The sequence below is a fragment of the Pangasianodon hypophthalmus genome, chromosome 13 (genome assembly GCF_027358585.1).
Source record: "Pangasianodon hypophthalmus isolate fPanHyp1 chromosome 13, fPanHyp1.pri, whole genome shotgun sequence".
NCBI classification, from domain to species: domain Eukaryota; kingdom Metazoa; phylum Chordata; class Actinopteri; order Siluriformes; family Pangasiidae; genus Pangasianodon; species Pangasianodon hypophthalmus.
Genome location: NC_069722.1, coordinates 15,597,467 through 15,610,892, shown reverse-complemented (window position 1 = coordinate 15,610,892; position 13,426 = coordinate 15,597,467). Strand labels below are relative to the sequence as shown.

The 13,426-nt window shown below is 36.7% G+C and overlaps 1 protein-coding gene across 1 annotated transcript; it reads left to right on the top strand.

Moving 5' to 3' along the window:
• Positions 1-543: 543 nt before the first annotated feature.
• LOC113528505 (neuropeptide B) lies at positions 544-3,159 on the top strand. Its single transcript, XM_026917092.3, has 2 exons — positions 544-1,027; positions 2,791-3,159. Exons 1-2 carry the CDS (start codon positions 773-775, stop codon positions 2,911-2,913), a joined length of 378 nt encoding a protein of 125 aa, XP_026772893.1. The 5' UTR covers positions 544-772; the 3' UTR covers positions 2,914-3,159.
• Positions 3,160-13,426: the final 10,267 nt, after the last annotated feature.

Below are 13,426 nucleotides of genomic sequence, written 5' to 3'. Positions count from 1 at the left end.
TATCAATAGATAGATAGATAGATAGATAGATAATTAGTATTATTATTATTAAATGATTTAAATATGATTGGACTGTAATTGCGTTTTAGAGTAAAGCTTTACAGTTAAACTTTATGCACATAGGTAAGGTATAAGCATGATATGACTATACTAGAACTCATTTAATAATAATAATAATAATTTTTTTATTATTTATTTATTTAAAGGCAGAGGACAGGGGCACAACCTTTAACACATTTTGTTTTCTCAACTTTGCGGAAAAGTACCTCGTGTTCAAAGATAATTAAGGCTTTACAAGTAAACTAGGTAAACTTAGGTAAAGGATAAATAAGATAAGACTATACTAGAACTCATTTAATAATAATTAATTATTTGTTTGTTTGTTTGTTTGATTGTTTAAAGGCAGAGGACATAGGGGCACTACCTGTAACATTTTTTGTTTTCTCAACTTTGTGGAAAAGTATTTAGTGTTCAAAGCATTTTTTTTTTTTTTTTTTTTTTGCTTTTTTGACAGTAATTTTCCAGATGTCTGGTAAACATGTGGGCCAGCTGCAGGGATGCTGACAGTCCAGCCCTGTTTATTAGTGAGAGTGTTGAGGAGGCACAGGACTTGGCTCTGTTGATCTGCACGGAAATGAATCATCACAGAAATGAAGTGCCATGTGAACACGAGCACGGGGGCTGCTGGTCTATATAAAGGCTGAATGACGGCGCACAGGAGCACTTTAGAGCTTACTGAAACGTGGTTAGGAGTCGTTGCTCCTCTGTAGACATGGGGAAGTTTGATGAGCGTGCTTTGCTCCTGCTTGCCGTTTGCGTGCTCGCTGTTCACACTCCAGCAGAAGCCTGGTACAAACAAGCAGCCGGACCCACTTACTACTCCGTCGGTAGAGCCTCGGGGCTGCTGGCAGGAATCCGGAGATCAGCCATCAGGAGAGACGAAGCAGACACACGGGACAGCGGAGAAGCCACCGGAAATCACGCAGTCTTACACACCAACTCCCGCAACTTCGCTCTGAAGAACATGGTAAGCCCTGTGTGATCCTGCTACACACTTATATTCATTCATTCCACTACAGCTGTAGAAAGAGCAGAAACAGACACAAGTAAATGAGATTAGATTAGATTATACTTTATTGTCTCCCTTAGGAGAAATTTGTCTTGGGCAATTGAGAGAACACAGCTGACGTCACAATACACATATATACCCATTTACTACAATCAAACTATACTGACATGCAATTGCACCCAGATCTGTATAAACAGCAAAACATACACACCATACAATAACCAAACAATAACCAAACATGCACGGCATACAATAACCATACAATAACCAGACATACGCACCATACAATAACCAAACATACATGCCATAAGTACCATAAAATAACCATACAATAACCAGACAGACACAGAATACAATAACCAAACATACACACCATACAATAACCAAACATACGTACCATAAAATAACCATAAAATAACCATACAATAACCAGACATACACACCATACAATAACCAGACATACACACCATACAATAACCAGACAGACACAGAATACAATAACCAAACATACACGGCATACAATAACCAAACATACGTACCATAAAATAACCATAAAATAACCATACAATAACCAGACATACACACCATACAATAACCAGACATACACACCATACAATAACCAGACAGACACAGAATACAATAACCAAACATACACGGCATACAATAACCAAACATACGTACCATAAAATAACCATACAATAACCATACAATAACCAGACATACTCACCATACAATAACCAGACATACACGCCATACAATAACCAGACAGACACGCCATACAATAACCAGACATACGAACAAAACAATAAACAAACATACACGCCATACAATAACCAGACATACACGCCATACAATAACCAGACATACGAACAAAACAATAAACAAACATACACGCCATACAATAACCAGACATACACGGCATACAATATCCATACACACCATACAACAACCAGACATACACACCATACAATAACCACACATACAATAACCAAATATACACAGCATACAATAACCAAATATACACGCCATACAATAACCAGACATACGCACCATACAATAACCAGACATACAATAACCAAATATACACGCCATACAATAACCAGACATACACGGCATACAATAACCAGACATACACGCCATACAATATCCATACACACCATACAATAACTACACACACACACACACACACACACACACTCTTCATCTCTTTCAGTAATTTAATGGAAATAAGGAAAATGTGTACCTATTCAGCTTACAGTTTGGTAACCTGTACTTTCTGCCCAAAATACTCTTTGTGAAGGATGTGGTTTGTATCAGGAATAAGTTTCATACAAAACATAACCAGAAGTCAATAAACTATTTATTGCATGTATCATATAAATGAGAAACACGTCATCACAAAATGTAAACAGCACGATGCTGAAAAAGTGCCACTTCTCATTGTTTTGCAAGTTTATGCTTAAAAGGTGCAAATATCCTGAACCAGTTCATCTCATTTTTATTGTCTTATCTCCCCATTACCAGCAATCCCTGGAAAAGCAAAAAATAAAGCATTGTCTCTGTGCGTCTCTTTACAAAGTTCAGAGCTCTTCTTTCAGCACCACACTGGAAACCACATGCACATACACAGAGAACAGTGTCTATGAACTGTAGAACTGGCTTGTTTATTTACGTGCAAACGTAATGCCATGTTGCAGTGATGTTTTTTAATTTCCATGCAGCCTATTTGTGTGAAGGACGTTTTGCCGGAGCTGCAAAGTTGTGAGCTGATGCAGGACTCCATGTTCCGGTGCGAGGCGGCAGTCATTATCACCCTGGACTCCAGTAACTGCGTGAACGCATGAGGATCACCTCTGTTTCCGGACTGAACAAAATATAAGCACAAACAAAATACTTTAAGTGTGTGTCCAGTCAGTAGGCTATACAGTTTGTGAGTGCAGTATGAGACCGGGTGCCTTACTGTATTAGTCTGGGAGATCACACAGGAAAACAGGAAAACCATATGAAACAATATGAAGCCTATAGAGCATATCTAAGAACAGCACTTTCCCCCATTGTGGCAGTCATTTATTGTGTGTGTGTGTGTGTGTGTGTGTGTGTGTGTGTACAGCTATTAATTCAGGACTATGTCAATTATGTATGAAATAAAAAGCACATTGCAAACATACTGAGTTTTGCTGACATTTATTGTATTCATGGTTGACACAGAAGTAGACAGCACACCTCAAACATAACTTAATGTTTGGTTTTACTAAGATTCTCACAGTATAGCATAGTTTTTACTAAGATTCTCTTAGCTTAATGGTTCTGTTTTGTTACTGTGTGCATGGCAGCACAAAAACTGTTGTACACAGTGAATAAGTGTGGTGAAAGTACACCAGTCTGTCCATCCTGGTGCAATGTGCCACAAAAAGGAAAGTAATGCACAAACTCCTCAAAACTTCAAACCTTTCACACGTCCTTGAACTAGCAGGTATGTGTTTACTGTAAGAGAACAAGATTACACACACTGCCTCTTTGAGACGGTGCAAATTATTATTAAAAGTCTTGCTAAGAGGATTGCTCATACCCTTCATTAATTTATCAAACAAAATGTAAGAAATACTGTTTTCTCCAAATTCACCTGGCAGGTTTGTTCTTTCTATGTGTTGTTTCTATGACATGTTCTAGGTACATGTTGTTTTTGTGATGTTATTAACCTGTATACCAGAGCATAATATATAGTACTTCAATATCACCATACATCATCATCATGTGTATCACCACCTACTTTGATATGAAATGACACACCTCCAGTACTATGAGGTATAGACCCAAATCCTAAGCTCCACTGTTTCCAGACCAATACATGCAGGCTTTATCTCTAAAGTCAGACTGGTAGAGCTTTAGATGTCTTTCTAATTGCATTATCTTTTGGCAAACCATAGCAGATTTGTTCATTAATATGAGTTAAGTACAAAAAAATATGAAGAGATTGTATTCAGTGTATGACTAGAACCATCATCTCCTAAAATCATATTTTAAAACAAAGTACGGAACTGTGCAAAAGTCTTATGCACATGAAAAGAAAAGCTGTAGAGCAAAGATGCCTTCAAAAATAATGAAATTAAATGTTTCTACATTTAAAAAATACTATAAAGAGCAGTAAACAGTAATAAATGAAACAAAGTCGATATTTGATGTGACGATCCTTCGCTTTAAAAAAAATTAGTAGTCTCAGGTACAATGTGAAATGAGCTGTAAGTGTTACTGAGCATCTTGCAGAAGCAGCCACAGTTCTTCTGGAGACTTTGACTGTCACACTTGCTTCTTATTTCTTATTTCATCATCAAAACCCAGCAGCCTTCATTAAGTTTTTTGTCTGAAAAGTGTATCTTATGTAATATGCTGCTTTCTTTACTGACATACAAACATTTTTCTGTAACATTTAATTTTGTGCTGGAAAACTAATGTTTGGAATTCTAAAATGTTTTTGTACTGAATCAATAATGTAGAAGTCATAAAATAAAAATCTATAACTAAGTTTGTATTAAAAAAAAAAAATAGGGTGCCTAAGACTTTTGCACAGTACTGTATTTACTGCAAATCTATACAAACCTCTTCTGATTGATCACCTTTATCCTATGATGAAACATTTCTATCCTGAATGGATTGATCTCTTCCAGGATGACCCCACAGCCCCAATGAAAATGACATGAAGGCTCACTGAACGATCTGATGAGTATGAAAATGATATAAATCATATGTTATGGCCTTCATAGTCACCAGATTGAAATGCAATTGAATGCTATTCACCTATTTTGGATTAACGTCAAACAGAGCTCTCTGCCTCCATCATCAAAACACCAGCAGAGGAGATATATTGTAGAAAAGTGCTGTTTCTGTGGATCTGCATGTCCCAGCACATTACTAACACACTGTATGGTTTTTTCTTTAATCTGTCAGCTGTCTTTATATAAAAATAAAACGCCATGTGAGAAAAACTCACAACTGTAATTCTGTAATTCCCCTGTTTTTTACATTTTCCTCACATAGCACTTTCATACTAATTACCGGATCAGTTCAATCAGATGTTTAACTGTGGTACTGTATAATGGTGACGGATGCCTTTGAACACTCCTGAAACGACGCCCCGTGGTTGTTCATGTTTTTTTATAGACTTCAGTAGCAATTAAAGCTTGGTTGGCTGAACGGCGTCTAAAGTCTTTGATGTCTTTAATGACACCTAATGTTAGAGTTCACAGTGTATAATCATGTATTAAGTACCTTTAATATCTCAGCACAGTAAAAATAAAACAGCTCATTATCTTGTAAGGCCAATGATTTATAGTGACCTAGGTGCCACTTCATGGAAAGTGTTTTTGTTTACTCAAAATATTGGTTCATTTGTGAAGCTTCGTTCTTAAGGGAGGAAAGGAAAAATACCACACCACAAAATCCTAAGAGTATTAGTGAGGTCAGTCACTGACGTAGAGTGAGATGACCTGGGGTGCAGTCGGCGTTCCAGTTCATCCAGAAGGTGATCAGTGGAGTTGAGGTCTCTAACATTGGCAAACCATATTCAATTCAATTCTATTCTATTTTATTTGTATAGTGCTTTTAACAGTGGACATTGTCACAAAGCAGCTTTACAGAAATAAATGGATTCACAAAAAATATATTGTAAATATGTGAATTTATCCCCCCATATCTTCATGGATTTCACTTTGTGCACAGGGGCATTGTCATGCTGGAACAGGTTTGGCCCCTTTAGTTCCAGTGAAGGGAAATTATAATGCTACAGCATACAAAGACATCCTAGACAAATGTGTGTGTCCAGCTGTGTGAATATAGTGTATATGAATTCTGTTTAAAGAAATGGCTATATTCAGTATATGAACTGGGAATGCTACTGAATCCTTAATGCACTAAGAAGAAAAAAGTTCTGTATGTGCTCCTTAAGGGTTGTTTTGATAATTACAGTTTCCTAGCTTTCTGATGGAGAAAATTTCTGTTGTAGTGTTTTAGACAGAACTTTCAAGGGTTGCCTCAGAGAAACAAACAGACAAACCTTAAGTGCCGTAAAGAGAAACAAATTCTAATAAACTTCAGCTGAATTTTATTGCCAGTAATAGAATGAATTAGTACTGTATTGTTGATTATGCTTTCATGCTTCATCAAGTATGTTACTCAACACATAAAGGTGTTCAGGAACTGTGAAATCATACCCACTGAGAGCCACTACAAATAGCACAGCCGGACATCTGAAAGAGTTGAATCACCTCTTGCTCATGTTGTACATTCTGTGAGCAGCAATACACATCAAATCATAGAAGAACTACTAGCAGTAACACATTTATCTAGTAATAAGTAATGTGCTTTATTTAACATATACATACAGTATATGTATATAAATATACGTGTTTTATTGTCTTCTATAATGGCACAAATATAACGTTAGTTGTATTTGTATATGTTATGGCTATGGAGGAATTGGACAAGAGTAAATTTAGTGTAAAATAAATCACGGTACAGTCAATGAAAACATTAATCATAAGTGTAATAGTATGCTCACTTATTTTGCTATGACAGACTGACTACCTTTCATATAAAGAGTCTTTTTGTCAGACTACTTGAGTTTCCTATATCCATTGTAAAGCCAATTGTATTTTCCCTTTCCACTTTTGTCCTAACTTACAGGTATTGTTACGCTAGTCTGCGTTTCCCAGCACATGAACGGAGTAATGCTCTGTCAGTCGCATGCACAAGAGAGCAGTGTCCAATTTCAAGGTGCTTCCAATGGTTCTGACCATGCTTGTAGATTTGTTCAACAATACACACAAAGGTGTTAAAGAAAAAGGAAATGGAAGATCATGATCAACATCAAGCCAACAATTCACTGTGGAAATGTCCACCCTTCTCCTACATCACGAGTCATGACTTAAAATAACATCAGCTCATTAGTGCTTCAGTCCTCAAAGTTTGTCACCATTAATCATTTTTAAAAAAACTGCACAAAGTATAAGAACTAATTTAAGTTATTTTGCCCTTATGTTTTATTCATTTCATAGTGGTCAGTGCCCTGCGGCAATACACTGCAGAAATAAAATACGGGGTTCTGTGTTACCGGCTAGTTTATCTGATATAGCTTCATTAATCTATAAGTAATTAGCATACAGGCTAGCAAATACGCCAATATGGCCCTTTACATAATCCAAATGAAATAATAGTACAAGTTACCAATGACACAGATAAGTACTTTCTAAAAATACACATCCTATTCCTCATGTCCTGGTGTGTACCAGTTTACTGCAACACGTTCATAAATCTGCAGCCAGAAACATATGTGTATATGTGTGAGATGCTGAATTATTGGCACCCTTTATAAAGATAAAAAGGGTATGATTAGTTTAATCTCACTTACATTATTAGGAACACCTGTACACCTGCTCATTTATGCAATTATCCAATCAGACAATCATGTGCCAGGAGCACAATGTATAAAATCATGCAGATACAGAGCTTTTGATGTGAAAATATTCAGCAGAAAACCATATCAGGTTCCACTTTTGTTTTGTTTTGTTTTATTCCTATAATGGTCAGTGAGTGTATATAGAATATACAAAAGTCCTTCTTCAGGAGGTGAAACCAATTGAAATGGTTGATAAGATGTTGTCAAAACATATCATTCATTCCAAGGGGTTCCAAAGTGCAAAGAGTCTAGATGAGTTCTTTCTCCTTCAGTCTAGATGAGTTCTTTCCTTACTTCATTGCTTCCATAACAACAACTATTGAAGCAAACAGAGATGTCATTTATGTTGTGTCCATCACTACTGAAGTATCTTTACACTAGAAAGAGAAATCCTTCATTCTCATGGTATGAAGCTGCTTGAAAAATGATCAGCCTGTCTCTCTTCATTGGGTTCTCCAATGTACAACTGATTGCATCTCCTGCATCCTGCAAGAGAGACAGTAAACTCCTGTGGTGGTGCATGGAGAGTGATAATTGATAAAGACTGATCCTTCTTCAATCTTTTCTACAAAGGGCTGGTATGGCTGCAGGTTTTCGTTCCAGCCAAGCAGGAGCCACACCTGATTCAGCTTGTTTAATCAACACATCTTTGCCTCCAATTAACTATTAAGTGTGACTTCTTTTTGGCTGGAATGAAAGCCTGGAGCCACACCAGTGTTTTGCAGATAAGAGTGAAGAACTCAGAGCAGGTCAGAACAGTTACAATGAGTGTCACAGATTCTATTACACAGATCTATTAAATACACTCCTGACAAGCAGGTCTTTAATATTTTTGTCCTGTCTGTAGGAGATGACTAGAGGCTCATTAAAAAGGGATACCGTCTCAGGATTGTTGTGAATGATATATATTTCAGGAGTGTTTTTATTATTATTATTTCTTTGAATAAATTTACTTCTATTAAATGTTATATCTCTCTCATAGTTCCAGTGTGAAATTAAGCTAATTAACTACAAAAACATTTTTAATCTTTACCAAGTGTGACATTTTTTATCTTTACCAAGTGTGACAATAATTCTGAATCAGAGAGTACAAACACATCAATTCACTCACAGCATGCAGTGCCATCTTCAAACAGATTTGGCAACGCTTCTGGCCTAGGACTTTGTGACATGTCCATAATTGCAGGAAAAAGGCTACCTGGCAACTCAACCCAGTAAACAGAAGTGAAGGTCCCATCAGAAAGCAAATGAAACCAGGCACTCAAAAGAGATTTCGCAGTAATTTCCAGATAACCTTGCCACTTTTGTAAGTGTAGTGACGAATGTTATCCTCGCTTTCACATTCTGAACACCGGAATGACATCCCTGCATGTACTTTTTGCTGTATATTTCCTGATAAGCCCAGACCCTGACCACAATAAAGCAGTTATTGAAGATGAATGAATGAATGAGTTTTCTGACTAAGACAGATTTGGTAGTGTACACTTCTAGTTTTTAAGTGCCACGCATAAAGCGAGAAAGTTTGAGTGTGTGGAGGATCAAAGAAAGTAAACCAATCAATATTTCATGGGTCTGAATCACAGCACAGCATGAGGCCTCCCCCAGCTGTGTTTAGCCATCACAATTTGACCAGCTATGACCCCAGAAGGATCATCAGCAAAGCCATGACTCCAACCTTTCATATATACAAACCACTCCAATATAAAATTATGGCATTCAGTTAATTAAACAGCCATTCAACACATACTGGAGCATATATGGCATGACACTATGCTCAAGTCTCATTCATTACACAGTGGATAACTTCACCTGGATATTATAGACTTAAAGCTAAAACTCTACTGAAATCAACAATAAGACTGAAGATCTTTCCAACACAGCAATGATTTATATTCTCACTATGCAGTGTCAGTATGATTCCTCTCAAGGTTTCTTCCTCATGCTGTTTCAGGGAGTTCTTCCTTGCTATCATCGCCTCTGGTTTGCTTATAAAGGATAAATTTATAAATGGAAAATTTATATCTGGAATTTATATATTTCTGTAAAGCTGCTTTGTGACAATGTCGATTGTTAAAAGCACTATACAAATAAAATTGAATTGAAATGAATTGAAATTTTCCTGGTCACAAAAGCAACGTTTGAGGGGAGTAATAGTCATTTTCTATACTTTTGCAGGATAAGCAATTAGGAAATAACACTTACTACCCAAGAATGGAAAAAAAAATTGTTACATGGTGTAATTGACTCCAAATGCCAAAATGCATCATCCACTGTAGAAGCTAATGAAGAGAAAAGAAAAGAGAGGCGTGAGACTGAGTAGCTAAGATAAGCCTGTATGATTTCTTCTTTACTGCTACAGTAAATGATTTAATAAAATGTAGGCATCAATTAATAAAATTTCACCATGCCTTACAATATGTAACACTAGGGATATAAACCTCATGTGCCTCAGTCTACACTATACAATATGATTTTTATTTTTAAGGCAATGATTCAATATTTGATTTAGTAGCCTTCAATTAACATGTGACCTTTGAACTTCAGAATCTGGTGTAAGACTACTGTTAATTCAACAATGACTAATTTTAAAAGTATCAGAGTTACAGAAAATCGCCTTGTTAACCTATTTATACATCAGTTTAAACATACAAATTATTTTTTACACACCAGCTGTCTGTCATTTTTTCATACTGATTAATAATCAATTATAATTAATAATAAATTATTTATAAACAATTATAATGGACAATAATCAGTTTATGATTATTGTCTCTGTTCATTTTAATCATTGCCTTTTAAAGTAATACATTGATCCCGATTGCTGAATCGTTGAACCCCTATGTGACATACGTATAACTGTAGAATTATAGTCACATTATCCCTTTTTGTCTCATCACAAAATTAATCAGTTTAGAGACTTTAAATGTAACTACAAGGTATAATATTTTAACCACCGTGAAAGTGCTGCATCATTTTAATGCTAACTGCATGCAGCTGAAGACAATTAGCACATTAGAGAGTGAGAAAAAAAAAGCTTGAAACACTTTGCCTGAGTGGCAACAAATTGCATGATTCTTGCCATTTTAACAATCTCACACACTTTCCATTTTCAAAACCTCAGTCCTCACTGCACTACTTTCTATCTGTGTTTATAAGCCAAAGATCACAGGAGATCACAGACTATTTAGACCTAGCATAGTAGGTTTACACTGATTAGTACAAATTCACAAAAGTTGTGTTTTTTTTTACAGAATTAGTATTAAGACTGTTAATAAAATATAAATACTTTTTAGAAGATATGAGAAACTAAAAGGCAACAGTTGAAACATTAACAACCACCACTACTCATTCCCATGTATGTCAATAAAAGGTAAAGAGTGAAGTGGGAAAGAGTAGCTTATGTAATTAACACACAACAGAACATCCTGTTATAGGAAAATAATCAGCAGTGTGGTGCTGTGATGCCCTGACAATAAGCCCAAAGTTGATTATTTTTCAATAATGGCACGTTTCTACAGAGGGACGGTAGAGAGTGTCCTGACCAGCTGTCTCACAGTGTGGTACGGGAACTGCGCAGTCTCTGACTGTAAGATCCTTCAGCGTATTGTGAGGACAGCTGCAAAGATCATCGGAGTCTCTCTACACACCATCGACACTTCATTCAACAACTGCTGCATCCGCAAAGCCACCAGTATTGCAGAGGGCCCCTCTCACCCCTCTCATGGACTCTTCACCCACCAGCCATCTGGCAGAAGGTACAGGAGCATGCCTCCCACCACCTGCAGAGTCCGCAGCAGTTTCTTCCCTGAGGCAGTCGGATTACTCAACACCCTGCTGCCTCCCAGCGCTCACCTGGGCTAACACCTAACCCAGTATGACTCAGTACCACTGCACACCGCACTTTACAAAGCTGCGTCAGACACTTTTAATATTACTGCTACACTTGTGCTACATCTCACAATAGCTTACAGTTTACAGCCCATGTTCTGTGTATTTATTGACTTGCACTCGTCTGACACTGCTGTGTATTTGCACTTTATGTAGTCTTGCGTACTGTTCTGTGTTCTGTACTGTTCTATGGTCCTGAAGAAACGACATTTCATTCCAATGTATACAAGCTATCTAGAGGAATCACAATAAAAACTCACTTGACTTGATTGTTTCTCTTTCTCTTATACCACAGAAATCTTTTTTATAAAAGCACAACACATGCATTTCATCTGTTTATAGCTTATTGGTTACCTCTGTGAAACTAGTTAACAACTCCCCCGTAATGAGAAGGCAAAAGAACAGCTTTACATTTAGCTGTTAAAAAGTGCTGGCACTGGAGACTCCTTCAAAAATAAAATGCAATATAAATGTCTCCTCATAGGAAACATCACCATATCACTGATTATATACAATTTTTAGATCTGTTTGTGTATGTATACAAGTCCTTGTGAATTAGTTATTACTGTAGAAATGATAGCATCTTAAATTTAAGCACATTAATATACAGCTGCAATTTGCTTTGCAGTCAAGTTAAGATAAGAAGATAGGAAGAAGAGAACGGAGAGATTTTTAATCATTTTAAATCAGTGCTCACAATGATTCAACTTCCCATATAAGTATGGATTAAGTGATGTGGAGTTTGTGGGCATTCAAGGCTGTGATAAAATGTTAATCCTAAGCAATGACATTTATCGAGTTCTGATAATCTGACAAGGCCACAGGTCTTAGTGCATGGATTATCCATCTGTCCATCAAACAGCTTTGCTATGTAATCACTTTATCTTAGTGAGACAGCACTAGGCATTTCTGAATGCCAGTTTGATTACCGTGACTCCTTGGATCAGAACAGCTTTTGAGGCTGTATTAAGTTGGAGCACATCAGATGTAATTTCAAAAGACAGAAACGCAAAAAGGGGAAAGGACAAACAATTAATCAATGCTAGAACCTTAATTGAGTGCTGCTCATTTGTGACCTAGATGATGTCTCTTGACCAACATTCAAAGAGATCTTCATTTGCCGCACAATAAACAGTGAGCCACTGCATGGTGGGAAGTTCAGTACTAAAAGCATAACCCTGAAAACAGGCATGAAAGGGACAACATTAGCATCAGAAGATCACAATGGGTAACAAACCCTGTGTGGTTTGACATGAGGGGCCTCTGCATAATGTCAGCAGTTTCAAGAGTGCTCATCGTAGCCTACGCAGCAGCTCGACCCGATGATCAGACCAACCATTGCTGAAATGCCCACAGCTCATTAAAAGACCTTTTACACTCCTCTACTCCTACACACACAGGATATAACATTGAACGTAATGCATAGTACCTAGGGCTTTAGTCTTTTCCATTTCTGTTCAGTTCTCTTCAGCTAAACTAAATGAATTGTTATGGAACAGAAGTGCAACGATGTCCAAAGATGTTCTGTAGACGTACTGCTACAACTCAGGGTAGAGTGGTGTGAATCCAGTCAGAGGGTCTGTTTACAGCTTCACGCTTAGACGATTAAATTAAAAAAGCATAACACTGTAGTGGATGTGTAAGTATTCAATTATTATAAATATTATAATCATTAAAAGTTTTTAAAAACCACCCTTAGATTTCAGGATCAAAATAATGCAGAAAATACAGTTTCTGTGATTTTTACTTCCATATTTATAAGGTATGTTACCTTGTTTTAAAAGCCTTGTAGCAAGGAAAGATCAAGACTTTAAATATTTCTGTGAGGTTTTCTGTACTGGCATAACATTAATGATATAATGATTTCAGAGTTTCATATCATGGTATACAGTTAATTAATCTCAGCCCTAGCTACAATCTCCTTCAGAGGAAATATACTGATAACTATATTCCTTATGTGTATCTTATTGCTGTAACTTACAACTTTACTGGGAGTCAATGCAGTGTGGATAAGATAC